This window comes from Danaus plexippus (genome assembly GCF_018135715.1).
Source record: "Danaus plexippus chromosome 29 unlocalized genomic scaffold, MEX_DaPlex mxdp_37, whole genome shotgun sequence".
Classification (NCBI taxonomy): domain Eukaryota; kingdom Metazoa; phylum Arthropoda; class Insecta; order Lepidoptera; family Nymphalidae; genus Danaus; species Danaus plexippus.
In genome coordinates this window covers 1,363,340-1,378,947 of record NW_026869858.1, presented here as the reverse complement: position 1 = coordinate 1,378,947, position 15,608 = coordinate 1,363,340, and the positions used below count along the sequence as shown (strand labels likewise).

The 15,608-nt window shown below is 39.0% G+C and overlaps 1 protein-coding gene across 2 annotated transcripts; it reads right to left on the bottom strand.

Moving 5' to 3' along the window:
• Nucleotides 1-473: 473 nt before the first annotated feature.
• Nucleotides 474-15,573, bottom strand: LOC116776734 (insulin-degrading enzyme). 2 transcript variants are annotated; one of them, XM_061529203.1, is made up of 24 exons: nucleotides 15,306-15,573; nucleotides 14,055-14,234; nucleotides 12,849-12,937; nucleotides 12,502-12,587; nucleotides 12,092-12,213; nucleotides 11,218-11,387; nucleotides 9,136-9,258; nucleotides 8,799-9,001; nucleotides 7,986-8,071; nucleotides 7,789-7,903; nucleotides 7,293-7,552; nucleotides 7,065-7,149; nucleotides 6,800-6,928; nucleotides 6,180-6,262; nucleotides 5,761-5,905; nucleotides 5,132-5,287; nucleotides 4,628-4,703; nucleotides 4,325-4,451; nucleotides 3,549-3,619; nucleotides 3,058-3,215; nucleotides 2,669-2,803; nucleotides 2,163-2,291; nucleotides 1,676-1,756; nucleotides 474-1,184 (listed from the first exon to the last, which is right to left on the bottom strand). In XM_061529203.1, the coding sequence occupies exons 2-24, from the start codon at nucleotides 14,201-14,203 to the stop codon at nucleotides 957-959; spliced, it is 3,006 nt and encodes a 1,001-aa protein (XP_061385187.1). In that variant the 5' UTR covers nucleotides 14,204-14,234; nucleotides 15,306-15,573; the 3' UTR covers nucleotides 474-956. The 2 variants fall into 2 exon arrangements, with proteins under 2 accessions (XP_061385187.1, XP_061385186.1); XM_061529202.1 differs by having other exon boundaries at nucleotides 15,382-15,573.
• Nucleotides 15,574-15,608: the final 35 nt, after the last annotated feature.

The following is a 15,608-nucleotide window of genomic DNA, read 5'->3' as shown; positions in this document are numbered from 1 at the left end:
CATATATATGTATGTATCTGTGATTTGCACTACTAATGCTTGAAAGTATTAAATTTTGAAACGCCATCTTGTGGATTTTTTACATAATAGTTTAGGATAATAAAAAAAATACGCTGAGATTTTCACTACATACACTATTATTATCTAACATATTTTAAGCATTAATTCAAAGATTTCTCTTTTAATATACGGAGGTATGGACGAATTACGGCATATCTGTTTTAAGACATCGCCAGTATATAGGCGAGTCAAACTTAATTTTGAAATTTTAAGTCCAGGTTTCCTAACGATGTTTTTCTTCACTGTCCGTCAGTGGTGTCTAAATACTCTAAGAAAGTACATATGACTCGGAAAAAGTCACATTGGTGCCTGCCAGGTTTCGAACCCGCGCCCTCGTGCACAGGAGGCGGACTTCTAACCTCTAGGCCAACAAAACTCTAAGACACGACTACATATTTAAATAAAAAACAATATAATTCGCATATTTATTTATCCTTATCGTTATTTTACAACTCACAAAGTATCAATGTCTTTTATGTTAAACATAAAATTTACATGAGTTTTTTTACATTTAAAAATTATGGAAAAAAAAAACTTTAAAAAAATAAAAATAAAAAAAATATATATATGTATATACATATATTTTTGTTTATATATGAATTGAAAAAATAAAACTATTTTATTTCATTTTATTGTGTTAAAATCATAATAGAAATGTGTAATTATATTCAGTCTCCATAACTGAGACTTAAGGAGCTATTCATTTCTGTTCCGGTGCTTGAGAATTTTAAGTGTCATTAGGCCCCTAATTTATAATATCGAAGCCACTTAAAATTTCAGCTATAAAAACAGAATATCATTCATTTTATGTTTAGGTCTAGACTAAGTTTAGGGCCCCAGATTCAAGGCTCCCAGGGGTCTAAATTCTAGGCCCCAGACTTAAAGCCCCCAGGGGCCTACAGTTTGCAGTGGGCCCCCTTCCGCGGTATATTAATGAAAGGCAGCGGATTTGGATACAATCTCCTCCTAGACTTGAAGTCCACTAGGTCCGTGATCTTCGTTGGTTGTAGAGTCTCGTTATCATTTTCTTCGCTCGCCTCTTTGTTCCCAGCGCCACCTTCAGCTGTAGAGACTACATACACTGACAGCTTCTGACGCTCCAGAGACTTGGGGCTTATGTGCTTCTGTATAAAAAATCCAACGACATATTGTTACAAAAATAAAGAGGAGTTGTATTGACTAAGGGTTGTGTTGGCGGAGGGAGAGGAGGGGAGAGTCGTGACGAGGAGAGATTATTTCAAGAGCTTTTTTGGATTTATTATTCATTGTTTTGTGGGAATTGAAAAAGGACAAGTGTTTTACCAAGAATTCGTACATTTAATTAGTGCCTTTAAATAGTCAGTTGTATTTTGTAATAAAAGTAATAATGTGACAGATTATAAAAAATTAAAATTAAATTTTTTTGGTTTTAAAAGATTCATATTGAGTTAAAAATATTATATATATAAGGGATTTAAATATAGCATCTGTATGCTGTATCACAAAGAATGTTCAACTGCTGGTAAACCTGCGGTTATATAACCATTATAACCTGGACTCGGTGTGTGGGTGGTTGTAGTGAAATGAAGGGTCAGACTACGGTTTCATACACTCGTATTTTATATACAGCACATACCTTATAGAATTCCAGTAGTTCGTCCTTAGTGACTGTGTTCAACTCCTCAACCTCTACGTGCATCCTGTCAAAGTTGTACACCTGGAAATACATTACTGAATAAAAAAATATTCTTATATTTTCAACTTGTGTTATTACTCAGTCATACTGACATTCAAACAGTACAAAATTTGGTTGAGTTACGTCTGTTACCCGTTGAAATGAAAACTGCTGTATCTATTTTGATGAAATTCTACTATAGTACAGTATGGACATCAGAATAGCATACAGTATATGACGTATAACTAAACTCCCTTTATTTCTACGAGATATCATTCGTATTGTATCTAGTAACGTGACACAGACGATAGATGGCGCTGATTGCTAACTTATATATTTAGCAAACCTTATTCGATGCTGTTATATATATAACAGACATACTATATATATATATATATATATATATATATATATATATATATATATATAGTATGTCTGTCCGTCCCACCTGAGCTGTTATCTCGCTCCACATCTGCGAGGCTCTGGTCGCCAATCTCTTTGGCTTCTCGAGCTTCTGAGCCGCTAAGGACGACCGATGTTTAAGGAACTCTTCTTCCGTCATATTCTCCAGATATTCCTGGAGACATATTTTACCGAAGTTCTTTTAATATTGTTACAAGTGCGCGTCCAAGGCAGTAATGAATGGGGGCGTGGCTTATGTGACGTCATCGGTGACGTGACATTGCTAGAAGGTATATAAGGGTTGGTGTAGATGAGAGCATCCAGTCTCGGAGTAGCCGTCGGGATAGATGGACTTTATATAGTTAAACAATTTTAGTGTGTGTGTGTGTAAGGCTATGTGCACGATTTTATTTACATATATGAATTGTTGTAAATAGCCTGACTAAACTTTTTCATAGTTAACAGGGGAATTGTTACATTAGACTCTATACTTCTGTCATCATTACTTGAACAAGTCGTTATATCGCTGGTTAGTACAAGCTAGATTCGAACCTGCGACCTCCGTATGAAATTTTCAATCCTGTCTTCCAAGTACGCCGGATGTCGGTCGCTCTGAACGATCACACGCAGACCTTGGACCCCGTTAGAGCGGCGGATACCACTAAACACTATGTAACCCAACTGTTCCTGTAACAAACAGACACACACACATATATATATATATTGTTAATAATTGGAAATTCTTATAATAGGAAACTAGCGCCCTCTGCATGCTCTTGTAACTTAACCTCACTTAATATAATATAACCCTTGAATGTTACAAGACTGTGGTCCAAGTTCTGAAGCAATGAGTGTAGAGGTGGAAGTACTGCCTATATTAATTTCTAACATATATATATATACATATATATGCTATTTAGTGCATCTCCCGCGAGTCGTACCTGTGTCCTCAGCACATGGAAGCAGGGTTCGCTCAGAGCCTGGGCCAGCAGCTCCAGAACAACGTTCTGCCTGACCCGCCGCACGCCGCACGCGTAGTACACGGACGCGCACGACGACTTGTGAACACTGTTCTCGATCTCGCGGAGAAACCACGAGCCTGGGGAAGTATAACGAATGGCATGGTATAAAACACACACACACACACACACACACACACACACACACACACACACACACACATATATATACATACTAAATTATGTTTTATATATGATAATGGGTCTACGTAAACTGGCTAATGAGTTTGGAGTTAAAAAAGTATAATTTGATTCAACAACAGACTATACACCTGTGAATATTTATATGAAGAAAGTTATTATAAAAGATTATCTTATATTAATAGGTTAGATATCCGACGCAGTGTGATACAGCCAGGGTTTGCTCGCGGTCCTGAGCGCTGTATAGCAAGAATATATATATCTCAATATACCTTTTTCGATTTCGATTTCTCTGTACAATAACAGTTGCTGGGCCAGCAGCGGCGTCGCGTCCTTCGGTAATCTGGAACGTGACATACTGATATTAAAAAACGGTTTTTCCTCTTCACGGGACAAATTTTTACGTGCCCTTTGGACCAAATCAACGTTAATTTTTACTTATTTCCAAAATTTTTCTTAACTGTGATCCTATCTAACTGGGATATAGTTTTTTTGTAGTAAAAATGTCGTCTGTGGTTTTTAATGAAGCGTTTGATGTAGTCTGTGTGTGTGTTTGTGGCGTCGTAGTTCTCGAACTGATAGATCGATTTCGATGTGGTTTTTATCATTTGATAGTCAGGTTTGTTGCGGTGGTTCTTAGCTGGTTGGTTGATATCGGTGCAGCCGTAATAGTGTCGACCGATTTTCAAAACGACGTAACTATTTTATCCTATTACTCGACAAACCTCACTCAAGCGAGATGCTATCTAATATTTCGCGTGTACTAATTTATATGGAACCAATTTTTTTGGGATGCTGCGCGTTTCTTAACAAATTTTATATCAAAGAGATCAAAAGAAAGAGAGCAAAATCGAGAGGGAAAGAGATCCAGCTATTTGTATTACAACCTTATATTTGAGCCACGCCTACATCTATTACGTGACATTTGCATAACCTTTGAATAACTTAGTTCTGCTTTAAAACACTAAAGAGCATTTCTTCCTGCTGTCCCGAGGGTGACGGGTGTATTAGTTAGTATAGCTATTCTTCCTAATAATTAGCACCGTACTTGTCTTCTATACTGTCCGCGACCTCCAGGGCTCGCTCCCTCGTCAGGTTCCCGAACATGAGGCCCTCGACGTGGACACGCCTCATCAGCAGCATGGTGAACTCGGTTAACTGTTCCGGTGTTAAGCCTGTGGGACGGACATACATACATGAGATATAGCCGCTAATAATATTCTTGTACTAAAAATGTTTATCTGTTGGGAACTAAATCATTCTCACTATCAAATCGGTTCAACTAATCTGTGGTATTTGTAATGTTTGTATACATTCTTTATCTTGTTTCGCTGGCTACATGTCCACTTACTGTGTGCTGCTTCCAGTAACTGACACCTCGTCCACACTAAGTCGGAGAGACACATGGCCTGCTGGTAGACGGCGTGCTGAAATAATTTCATTGAGATTTTTTAAATCTTTCAATATACGAATACAGTCACCATTTTATTATTATTGGGATGGGTCTCTCAGTTTCCAGAGCCCGCTGCTGAGCAGAGGCCTCTTCTTATGGAGAAGGTTAGAGCATTAATCACCACGCTCGCTCAAGGCGGATTGGCGATATCACACTTATATTTGAAATTATATGTCCAGGTTTCCTCACGATGTTTTCCTTCACCGTCCGTCAATGGTGTCTAAATACTCTTATAAAGTACATATGACTCGGAAAGTCACATTGGTACTTGCCAGGTTTCGAACCCGCGCCCTCATGCACGAGGCATGCCTTTAACCTCTAGGCCACCACGACTTTTACACACAGACACACACACATATATCATAGGCCCCTACGTCACATAACGTATACCTATCAGCTAACCTGATATGGTTGTTCAGCCTCGAAGTTCCTGATGGCTCTTATGTGACTCTCTTTCATGACCTTGAACCTCGCGGGGTCCACGTGGAAGTTCACCAGGTGTTCCATGATCTTCTCCAGCAACACGTGCTGCTTCTCATCATAGCCGTCTATCGCTATCTAAATTATAATATTTGTATGGAAATCTTTAATTATTATTATGTATTTTTGGTTATTATTATGCAAATATAATACATTTGTTGTAGGGATCGAGTAACATTAGGAACGCTTGATACTGGAGGCTTGAATCAGCCCTTTGAGGGTCAGCCAGTGGATTTAGAATATCTTCTTTAGTCAATACTAAAATTCGTATCAAGGTTATGTAGAATATAATCTAAAAAATAACATAGATATTTTACAACTAACGTTCCACTACATTAAGTAATTTTCAACTGAAAACTTAGAAATCTTTGAAAATTTATTTACAAGTATATTATTATATATATATATAGGAAGTTTTCAAGTGAGCAGTCACCTGGAACGCGACATTCCAGAGGTTGCAGATTCCAGGCGTGTAGGCGTACACCATCAAAGACATCGTACATTTTCTATTTAAAGTGCTATTGAAAATTAATACAATGATTACAACTAACACTGAGTCCATATTTAGCGTTGCCCACGCTCCACCTCAGACCTGCGAGTTCTGCAGAGTAAGCGAACTGCTGCAAACTGTCCCGCAGTAACAGAACCCATATTGACGTTAGGTTGCAGCAGACAGGGTCCGAGTACGCGAGCGGGCTGAAATCCAACGGAGGGTAGGTGTAAAATTAAATGGACAGGAAAATAGGGTAGTTTTAGAGTTTTTTTTCGTATCGTTTGTCGGAAATTTTTTAAGACGAAACTTCTTAGCATTCTACAGATTCACCGTGCGGCTGCTGGGTCCATCGCGTGTCAGGGAGAGACGTAGAGTTAAAGTAGTACAGACCTATGTTTAAGTGCGGGTGTTGTTTTTTTAGTATGTATGTATGTATGTGTTTTCATGTAATGTCTAAAACACAGTAAAAAGCCTCACCTCACGAGATCCAAAGTGACGAATGACTTTGGCAGCTGGAACTCACCGTCCCGCTTGTACCAGAGTCTCATCAGCGGCGTGTCCTGAACACAGAGACGTGCCATAGACATACATTATTGTTTATATTATAAATACAAGGAAACGAACAAATCTATACTGGCGATTCAGGTCACTGACCCACGGAGATGATCTCGGCAAAGATTTTTTGTTCGATAGACCAGTTATATGAGGTGGTTTTTATAAAAAAATATTAAATGGGAACACCAATGAGACGAAGCCTTTTAGCATTCCATGGATTCACCGTACGGGCGCCGGGTTCAGGGAGAGGAGCTTCAACAGTGCCCGGGACTTGCGACCCAGGTGTAGGTTTAAGGCCCTATCTATAGCACGTTACACTCACTTCCATCGTCCAAGCTCCTCTCTACCTAACCTTCGAAACGAAATATTAGGGAGAGAAAACGGAACCCATGTCCTAAAAAAGTTTTTGAAGTTAAACTTCTTACGCCACTTTCAACAAGGTTGCGTTAAACGTTTAACGCTTCTGGTTAGAGGGGGGATTGAAGAGAGAGCAGGGGAGAGAGAAATCATTTCTGCCCTTCCTGTTTTCATTCCAACATTACCTTGATTATAACCGGTGCGATGCCGTCCTTGGTGGGGTCGGGCGAGGTCTCCAGGGCCAGGTTGGTGGGGATGAACTCGTTCGGCGGCGGAAGGTGGAGCTCGGAAGTCGGCTGGGCGGACTCCCAACGCTGGTTAGGAGTTATTATTAGAAAGATGTTGGGTTGTACTTGGAAAATTATTAGAGTTTTGTGAGTGAGTGAGTAAGTGTGTGTGTGCGTGTGTGTGTGTGTGGGTGTGATGAAGGAAGGTACATTTAAAACTAACCTTCAGCAGACTCTCTTCAATATCTTCCTGGAGATATTTGGTTCCGTACCACGGCTCAATCTGAGTGCATTTCTTCTCGAAACATCTGCAGGTCATTAAATATATATTATACCTTGTTTGGGCGAACTAACTGTTGTTTCTAACATTTGTGGATTGATTTGAACACAATAATCTGCTTCATTGCCTGTATTATACAGGGGGTTCATAGTGTTAACGAGCCATACTAACTTGGCGACCACGCCCACACGCACGTTCTCCGGCGTCAGCATCTTCAGCATTTCGTCCACGAGGTCCGGGCGCCAGTCCGTCATGAGGTAGTACGCGGACAGCACGTCCTCCATAGGGAACTCCTGCAGCAGGTGCACGTGACCCGCCGCCATCGTTCGAGGGTCCTGCGCGTCTTTGAAGCGGAACTCCAAAGCCATCAGATCTCGCTGCTCTTCCCACACCCAGCGCTGGGTTCCGGACTCGCGTAACATACTGATGTACTGAGGATGGAGATCATTTGAATAACAGATAACAGCTGACAGTATCGAAATCTATTTCTCATTTTTAATGGGTCTATATATATATATTATTTATATCAATAAAAATTAATGACACTTCTAAATTAAATGAAGCCAAGTTACTGTCTATCACATAAGCAATATGCCAATGACGTCAATGCAGGTCACATAACCACAAACCAACACCCCACTTAACATCACCTGGAACAGCTACTCACCTGGAAGACCAGCTCAACGATCTCATCGATATGCTTCACCCCCTCCTCAGTCAGGTCCACCTGCACTCCGAAGAAGCCGAACCCACGAGCTCCAATACGTGTTCCACCCACCAGGCTAAGAAGTAATAAATTAGTATGAAGGTTTGATTTTTTTTCTCAAATTATTCAAGATCCAAGTCTTCCAGACTTATCCTCACCTGTTGCACCAGCCTCGGTGTTTGAGAGCTGCCAACAAGCTGCCGGGACCCTCGTGTCCCAGAAGATGTGATAAATAATGGCCCGGCTGATACAGAAGACAATATTTAATCAGTCAAATAGACTCCTAGGTAGACGGCTGTTCGGAGTGTCAGGGATCAATGTAAACTTAATGAAACTAATATTTTTTCGGATTACTACGAGTATTTCGTCAGCTTAAAAACGACATACTCCCGACGTTTCGTGATCACGGTTGCTGCAAAGTAACGTACGCGTAGTAACCCGAAAAATATTAGAGTCATTTAAATGACTACCCTCGAAAGTCTTAGATGTCATTATCGATGTAAACTTCTGTGGGACAGTCAAGGTGTGACACCCAGATGGAAAAGTCTGTCCAGGTGTTATCAGAAAAGAAAAACACCTTGCAAAATCGATGCAGGTGTTGGAAACATTTGTAATTGGAAAATCTATACTGTATATTTATATTATATTTGGTATATCTGTAAATAAATAACCCACCACGCATCGGAGCGGCATGTTGGGGTAAGCTCTAAAATATTCAAGTTGTTTTGTGAGACGTTAATAATTCTGAACGGTTAGACGAGAATCTTATATGGACGTAGTAAAAGCAATATTTGTTGAGGACTCCAAAAACAAAAAAATACATTAGTCAGTTTTAATTCCATATTGACATTAAATGTTAGGAAACGTTAGTAGATTTAGAGGGTTCATCTTATTTAGCAACAATAAAATAGGTTTTATATATCAATGAAAAACAGTACAACAGAAAAACTCGAAAACTCATGGTGACTCACTCCACTCTTGTAGTGTTTCCTCGTATCCGGTATGGGGAAGTCTATGGACAGCGACCTTAGATCCTTAACGGGGCAACAGTACGCTCTCTTCTTCCTCAGGTGCGGGGGGAAGGGGTGCTCCGGCCAGGTGGGCGCGGTCACGCCCCGGTCCTCCACTTCGGAGAAAAGTTTCACAACAATACCTTCTAGATCATCCAGGCTTTCTGTGGAAAAAGATATTGAGGAGCATATTCAGGAATATTAGTTATGAGTGTGTGTGTGTGTGGGCGTGTATGAGCATATGTGTGGGCGTTAACGTGTGCATGTGTGTGTGTCAGTATCATTGTTCCATACACACCTTTCCCCACAACGATCAGGGTCATGATATTAGCGGAGTACCACTTCTGGTGGAACTTCAGCAGTTCCTGCCTCACGTCGATGCCCCTCTCCCTCGGTATCCTCTCTAACGTGTCGCGGTTACCTGGAAATAATGTTGGCATCGTGAAAATCGGTTCGAAATTTTCTATGAAATGATAATTTTTACATAAAAATATCTTTACAAATGTCTTGTGTAATTTTTTTTTATTATTATTATTACCGACGGTTTTGGACATTTACACAGATTAAATAATACCTTGTATTACTTCGTTAAATACAAAAATGGTGACAGAGCCCGAGAATTCGCTCGTCTGTTTAGAATTCACGTTCGACAAATGTTTATTTAAAGAAATAACTTGCAAATAATGTACTATAGGTATCATTCTCTTATTACTTTATTTAAGATATTTTTAATTTATGAATGTGGTATTCAACACGGTCATAGTTTATATGAAGACGTGTACTGAGATGTGTTTCATATAAAATGTATGAGAAATATATTGAACTATATAAAGTAAACATCACACACACTACCGCGACTCACACACACATATACACCGACCCGTGAACATCCTCAATGTGTGTGACGTCACTGAATGTTAAACATCACACACACTACCGCGACTCACACACACATATACACCGACCCGTGGACATTCCTCAATGTGTGTGACGTCACTGAATGTTAAACATCACACACACTACCGCGACTCACACACACATATACACCGACCCGTGGACATTCCTCAATGTGTGTGACGTCACTGAATGTTAAACATCACACACACTACCGCGACTCACACACACATATACACCGACCCGTGGACATCCTCAATGTGTGTGACGTCACTGAATGTTAAACATCACACACACTACCGCGACTCACACACACATATACACCGACCCGTGGACATCCTCAATGTGTGTGACGTCACTGAATGTTAAACATCACACACACTACCGCGACTCACACACACATATACACCGACCCGTGGACATCCTCAATGTGTGTGACGTCACTGAATGTTAAACATCACACACACTACCGCGACTAACACACACATACACCGACCCGTGGACATCCTCAATGTGTGTGACGTCACTGAATGTTAAACATCACACACACTACCGCGACTCACACACACATATACACCGACCCGTGGACATCCTCAATGTGTGTGACGTCACTGAATGTTAAACATCACACACACTACCGCGACTCACACACACATATACACCGACCCGTGGACATCCTCAATGTGTGTGACGTCACTGAATGTTAAACATCACACACACTACCGCGACTCACACACACATATACACCGACCCGTGGACATCCTCAATGTGTGTGACGTCACTGAATGTTAAACATCACACACACTACCGCGACTAACACACACATACACCGACCCGTGGACATCCTCAATGTGTGTGACGTCACTGAATGTTAAACATCACACACACTACCGCGACTCACACACACATATACACCGACCCGTGGACATCCTCAATGTGTGTGACGTCACTGAATGTTAAACATCACACACACTACCGCGACTAACACACACATACACCGACCCGTGAACATCCTCAATGTGTGTGACGTCACTGAATGTTAAACATCACACACACTACCGCGACTCACACACACATATACACCGACCCGTGGACATCCTCAATGTGTGTGACGTCACTGAATGTTAAACATCACACACACTACCGCGACTAACACACACATACACCGACCCGTGGACATCCTCAATGTGTGTGACGTCACTGAATGTTAAACATCACACACACTACCGCGACTCACACACACATATACACCGACCCGTGGACATCCTCAATGTGTGTGACGTCACTGAATGTTAAACATCACACACACTACCGCGACTAACACACACATACACCGACCCGTGAACATCCTCCATGTGTGTGACGTCACTGAATGTTAGAAGTAATGGCGTTTATATTCTGCTATTGAACATGAAATAATAAATTAATTATATAGTACAGTAAGGATAGATAGTTGTTATTTCGTAGCTATGAACGTAGGACAAACCGGTGCCAAACTTGTGGTAGGGGTGATTGTCATCCGCTGTGCTCTTATTGAGCTGGTCGAGGCGCCACGTGTCCGAGGAGGTGTTCTTCTCGTGTTCCGAGTTCACGGCGGAGAGTTCGCGACCGGTGGCGCCCTCCGTGAAGAGCGGCGAGATGAAGAACTGAGCGAAACTGGTGGTGGGGACGACACGGGTCTTATATTAGTGTACATTCATATCTACGTGTTTCGTAAAAAGTAAGCAGTATGAAGCAAAGTGTTTAGAAAATATATTTACTGTTTTCATACGAGGAGTACATTATGGCACTTATTTAGCGATACGTTATATATAGGAAGATAATTCTAGCGAGTTTTGTAGAGAGATAGATGAATTGTAGAAGTGATTGGGACGAGATCTTTTAGAAGTCCCAGGTGTTGACTCTTTCTGTCGACTTAATTTTCAAGTAACTCAAGAATTCATATTTGTACCTATGAGTTGTTTCGATTGTATACATTACAATCACACATATTTCCACGTAGTTTTTGCAAAATTAAGGCACAACAGTTGTATTGTGCATGAAGTTACGTGACACGTGATGCAGATGTCGCTGTCTGTTGGTATGTAAGTAGTGTTTTGACACACTATCTCACTAACTCAATCGCGATCCACGCGGACGAACCCGCAGGAAATGCTTGTACATATAAAAATTAACAGGATCTCCAACATAACAAATATTCCATCATAGGACAAGAAACTGGTAAATTGATGAGAAATTTGTAACTGTAAAAATTTCTTATCGGGTTAAGAATGACCACGTTTGTGTTTGCAGTCACTTTATTATGTGTGTGCGTGCGTGTGTGCGTGCGTGCGTGCGTGCGTGTGTTTTTGTTATCTTACATGTCCAGAGCCCTGCCGAGGTGTTGCGGCAACACGTCGAAGTAGTAAGTGGTGTGGTCTGATGAAGTAGAGGCGTTTGAGGAGCCCCCGTGTTCAGAGAGGAACTTGTTATACTCATTTTCCTTGACAGACAAAAAAATTTGTATATATATAATTTGAGGGTAGTTTTACATTTTGAAAAAACATGGGTTCAGAGAATTCTGCCAAAGGAAGGAAGGCTATGTATACGTACAAAAGCGGAAATTGAAACGTTTTAAACTGTTTTCTAAAATACTGAGTTTTATAAACATTAATGAAAAAATTTCAACAAACTGTCATTTGAGTATTGCCATAAAAAATAACTTGAAGTACAATATAACATCGAATTATTACTATATTACTATTAAAATATGTTTTTTCTTCATACAGACCTCTGGATATTTCTGTGTGCCCAGGAACAGCATGTGTTCACAGAAATGAGCGAGTCCGGGCACCTCGTCCGGGTCACTCAAATAACCTGAGAATGTTTGTCATTAACTCTAATCTGCTCCTTAGTCTGTTATAAGCTCGCAAAAAGGTGACCAAATATTTTTGTCAAATAAATTACCTTGTAGCCTCGATTTAATTGATATTATGTATGTATATTTTTACACAGATGCTGGACGTCTTTCATGATCGTAGGGTTGTGACGGATGAAGATTTTGCATAAGGTTATGGGCAGTCAGGACTTTTTGAAGAGAATACGTTTTTTAATCTCAACATGTCCAAATTTACTCACCAACATTGACATCTAACGCCGCGGCCGACTTGTCCGTGGTCGGGTCGCTCACGAGCAACACTTTAAGGTGGTTAGAGAGCTTGAGACCTCTGCAATGAAGTATTCGTTACAAGATTTCAATTTTGTTACAGAGAAATGACAGGAGATTTAAATGAAACTAGTATTATTCGGATTTACTACGCGGATTTTATTATTTAAAAACTACATAATCCCGACGTTTCGGTTACTTAGCAGCAACCGTGATCACGGGCAGACAAGATGTGAATGTCTGTATATGATAAATAACAAGGACCAACTGACAGACATTCACACCTCGTCTGCCCGTGATCACGGTTGCTGCAAAGTAACCTCCTCCCCCTTATATCTATTGACGACAAATATCATAATTCGTCTGATCATATTTTCATTATCAAATAACGTATATTTAAAACTCTTGTGGCTCTGATTGAAATATAGTATTAGGTAAGAAAAGACAAAGAAGAATTACATGGTTAATAATATCAAAAGCGTTGCTAAAACCTAGTTCAGTTAAAAATTTACTTGAGACTTTTTCGTTCATTAACATTGTACTTGTCTTATAATTACTATGATCAGGTCTGTGATACGATTTGAAAAGATGGCGACATTTGCGAAGAGCACTTTAGTTGAGGCATTGTTAATGAAAACATTATATTGACACTGGTAGTAACTACGATATTTAAATGAAACTAATATTTTTCTTATAAACTAACAGGACCAACTGAGAGACACACCTCGCCTGCCCGTGATCACGCCTGCCGAAAAGTAACCGAAATTTCGGGAGTATGTAGTTTTTTACAAAAACAAATCACGCGTAGTTTATACGAAAAATATTAGTTTGATTTAAATGAATAAAGATCGAGAAAATGTTAGATCCAACTACGATATTTATTCGGTAATATATTAGAGAGCTGGTTTTATTAGAAATATTACGTGCTGAAACAGTTCGCGGTGTGGACATGTCAAAAAATTGTACAAAATTATATCAGACAGAGAAAGGGCAATGGACTGATATACCTTGAGTCGGAAAAATGAAATAATTTGTTAGAATTTCGCAAATAGTTTCCTGCTATCAATATTAAATTAACTATATATGCTAATTGCCTTGAGGTTGACTAAAAAAAATTTTTTAGGTTCGAGAAATTTCAATGTCTTTGTTATCGAGTCACTTATTAACGAATGTCTGACCTGTAGTCTCTTTTATCTTCGGGACTTTTAATGATGTTGTCATATCTTTTGATTATGTTAGAGGGTGAGTCACTGCCACCGCCGGGGCGAAGCTCCACAGGGCTCGGAGCCCGGCCCGGGGACCGCGGCGCGTACTGTGGCACCGTCATTGAGTGAGAACGTCGCTGGCTGTATATGTAGCTATATTTAAAAAAAGACACTTCATTATTTTAGCAAATATTTTTATATCTAAATTAATGCAATCAATTTAAATTTCTAAATATTATTTTTTTTATTAAATCTGTAAAACATGAGGATACTGGCTGTATATTATGTAAGCTGAACGCTAAAACTACATTTAATAAAAATTAAACAGTGTACCAACCGCAGCATAATAATTCCACAAATTTGATTGTGGAAATATAATGTTCATTATATTATCAATAAAAATTTGAGTACAATAGCCTAATTAGCATAGATAAAAAAAAAAAAAATTACCAAGCTTTCTCTATGCTATAAAAACTATTTGGTGTCAAATTTTTCATGGCTTATTATATTTTTTTTTGATGCCAAGGATTTACAGAATGATTGAGATGATTATAGTTTTATAAACATGATAAAAGAAATATAACTTTTTAATACAAAACAATCTCAATATCATTTAAATGAAACTAGTGTTATTAGGATATACTACGCGGATTTTATTATTTAAAAACGACATAATCCCGATGTTGTGGTTACTTTGCGGCAACTGTGATCACGGGCAGACGGGGTTGCTGCAAAGTAACCGAAATGTCGGGATTATGTAGTTTTTAAATGATAAAATCCGTGTAGTATATCTGAATAATACTAGTTTCATTTAAATGAATAAAACTCGCCAAAATCTTAGATCTCATTAATCTTAATATCAATTAGTTTTATGACAAAAAACTATTTGAAGAAAAACCATGCATGTTATTCATGCAATAACACTATGCAGCATATTTCGAAAGGGACTTATTTCGTAAAATTATCTACTAACTTTGATGATTAAAACCGAAAATTAAAAAAAAAAAATGATAAGGTAAAAATATTACCATTAAAATGTGATAAAACTTTTTATAACATATTACTGCATGTATTTTTTATAAAACATACTCACATCCTATTTTATTTATTATGCTGTGACAGTTTAAAGTAATAATTTTGTCAAAAATTAACAAGAAGTGATTCATTGCTTCACGTTCTTTAATGGTTTATATAGAACAATTTACCAATATGGTCAATACTTACCTTGTACTAACAAGCACTATTACGATACTAATCACAACAGCAGCAAACCCAATCAATACAAAAAGCAGATTCTAACCTATTGGAGCCCGCTCGATACGTTAAAGTCGGTGAAAAGCTATGAAAACCTATCAGGAACACTCTTCTAGATGCCAGCTTGGATAATTTATTTCAATGTATGTTTAAAGTTTATTAATTACAACGAATTAATTATTTTTTGTGTATCGTCACTGTAAAACGAATCACTATTGTTGTGCAAGTAGACTTTGACAGTGACATTGTCAATGATGCAAGAATAACGGGTCT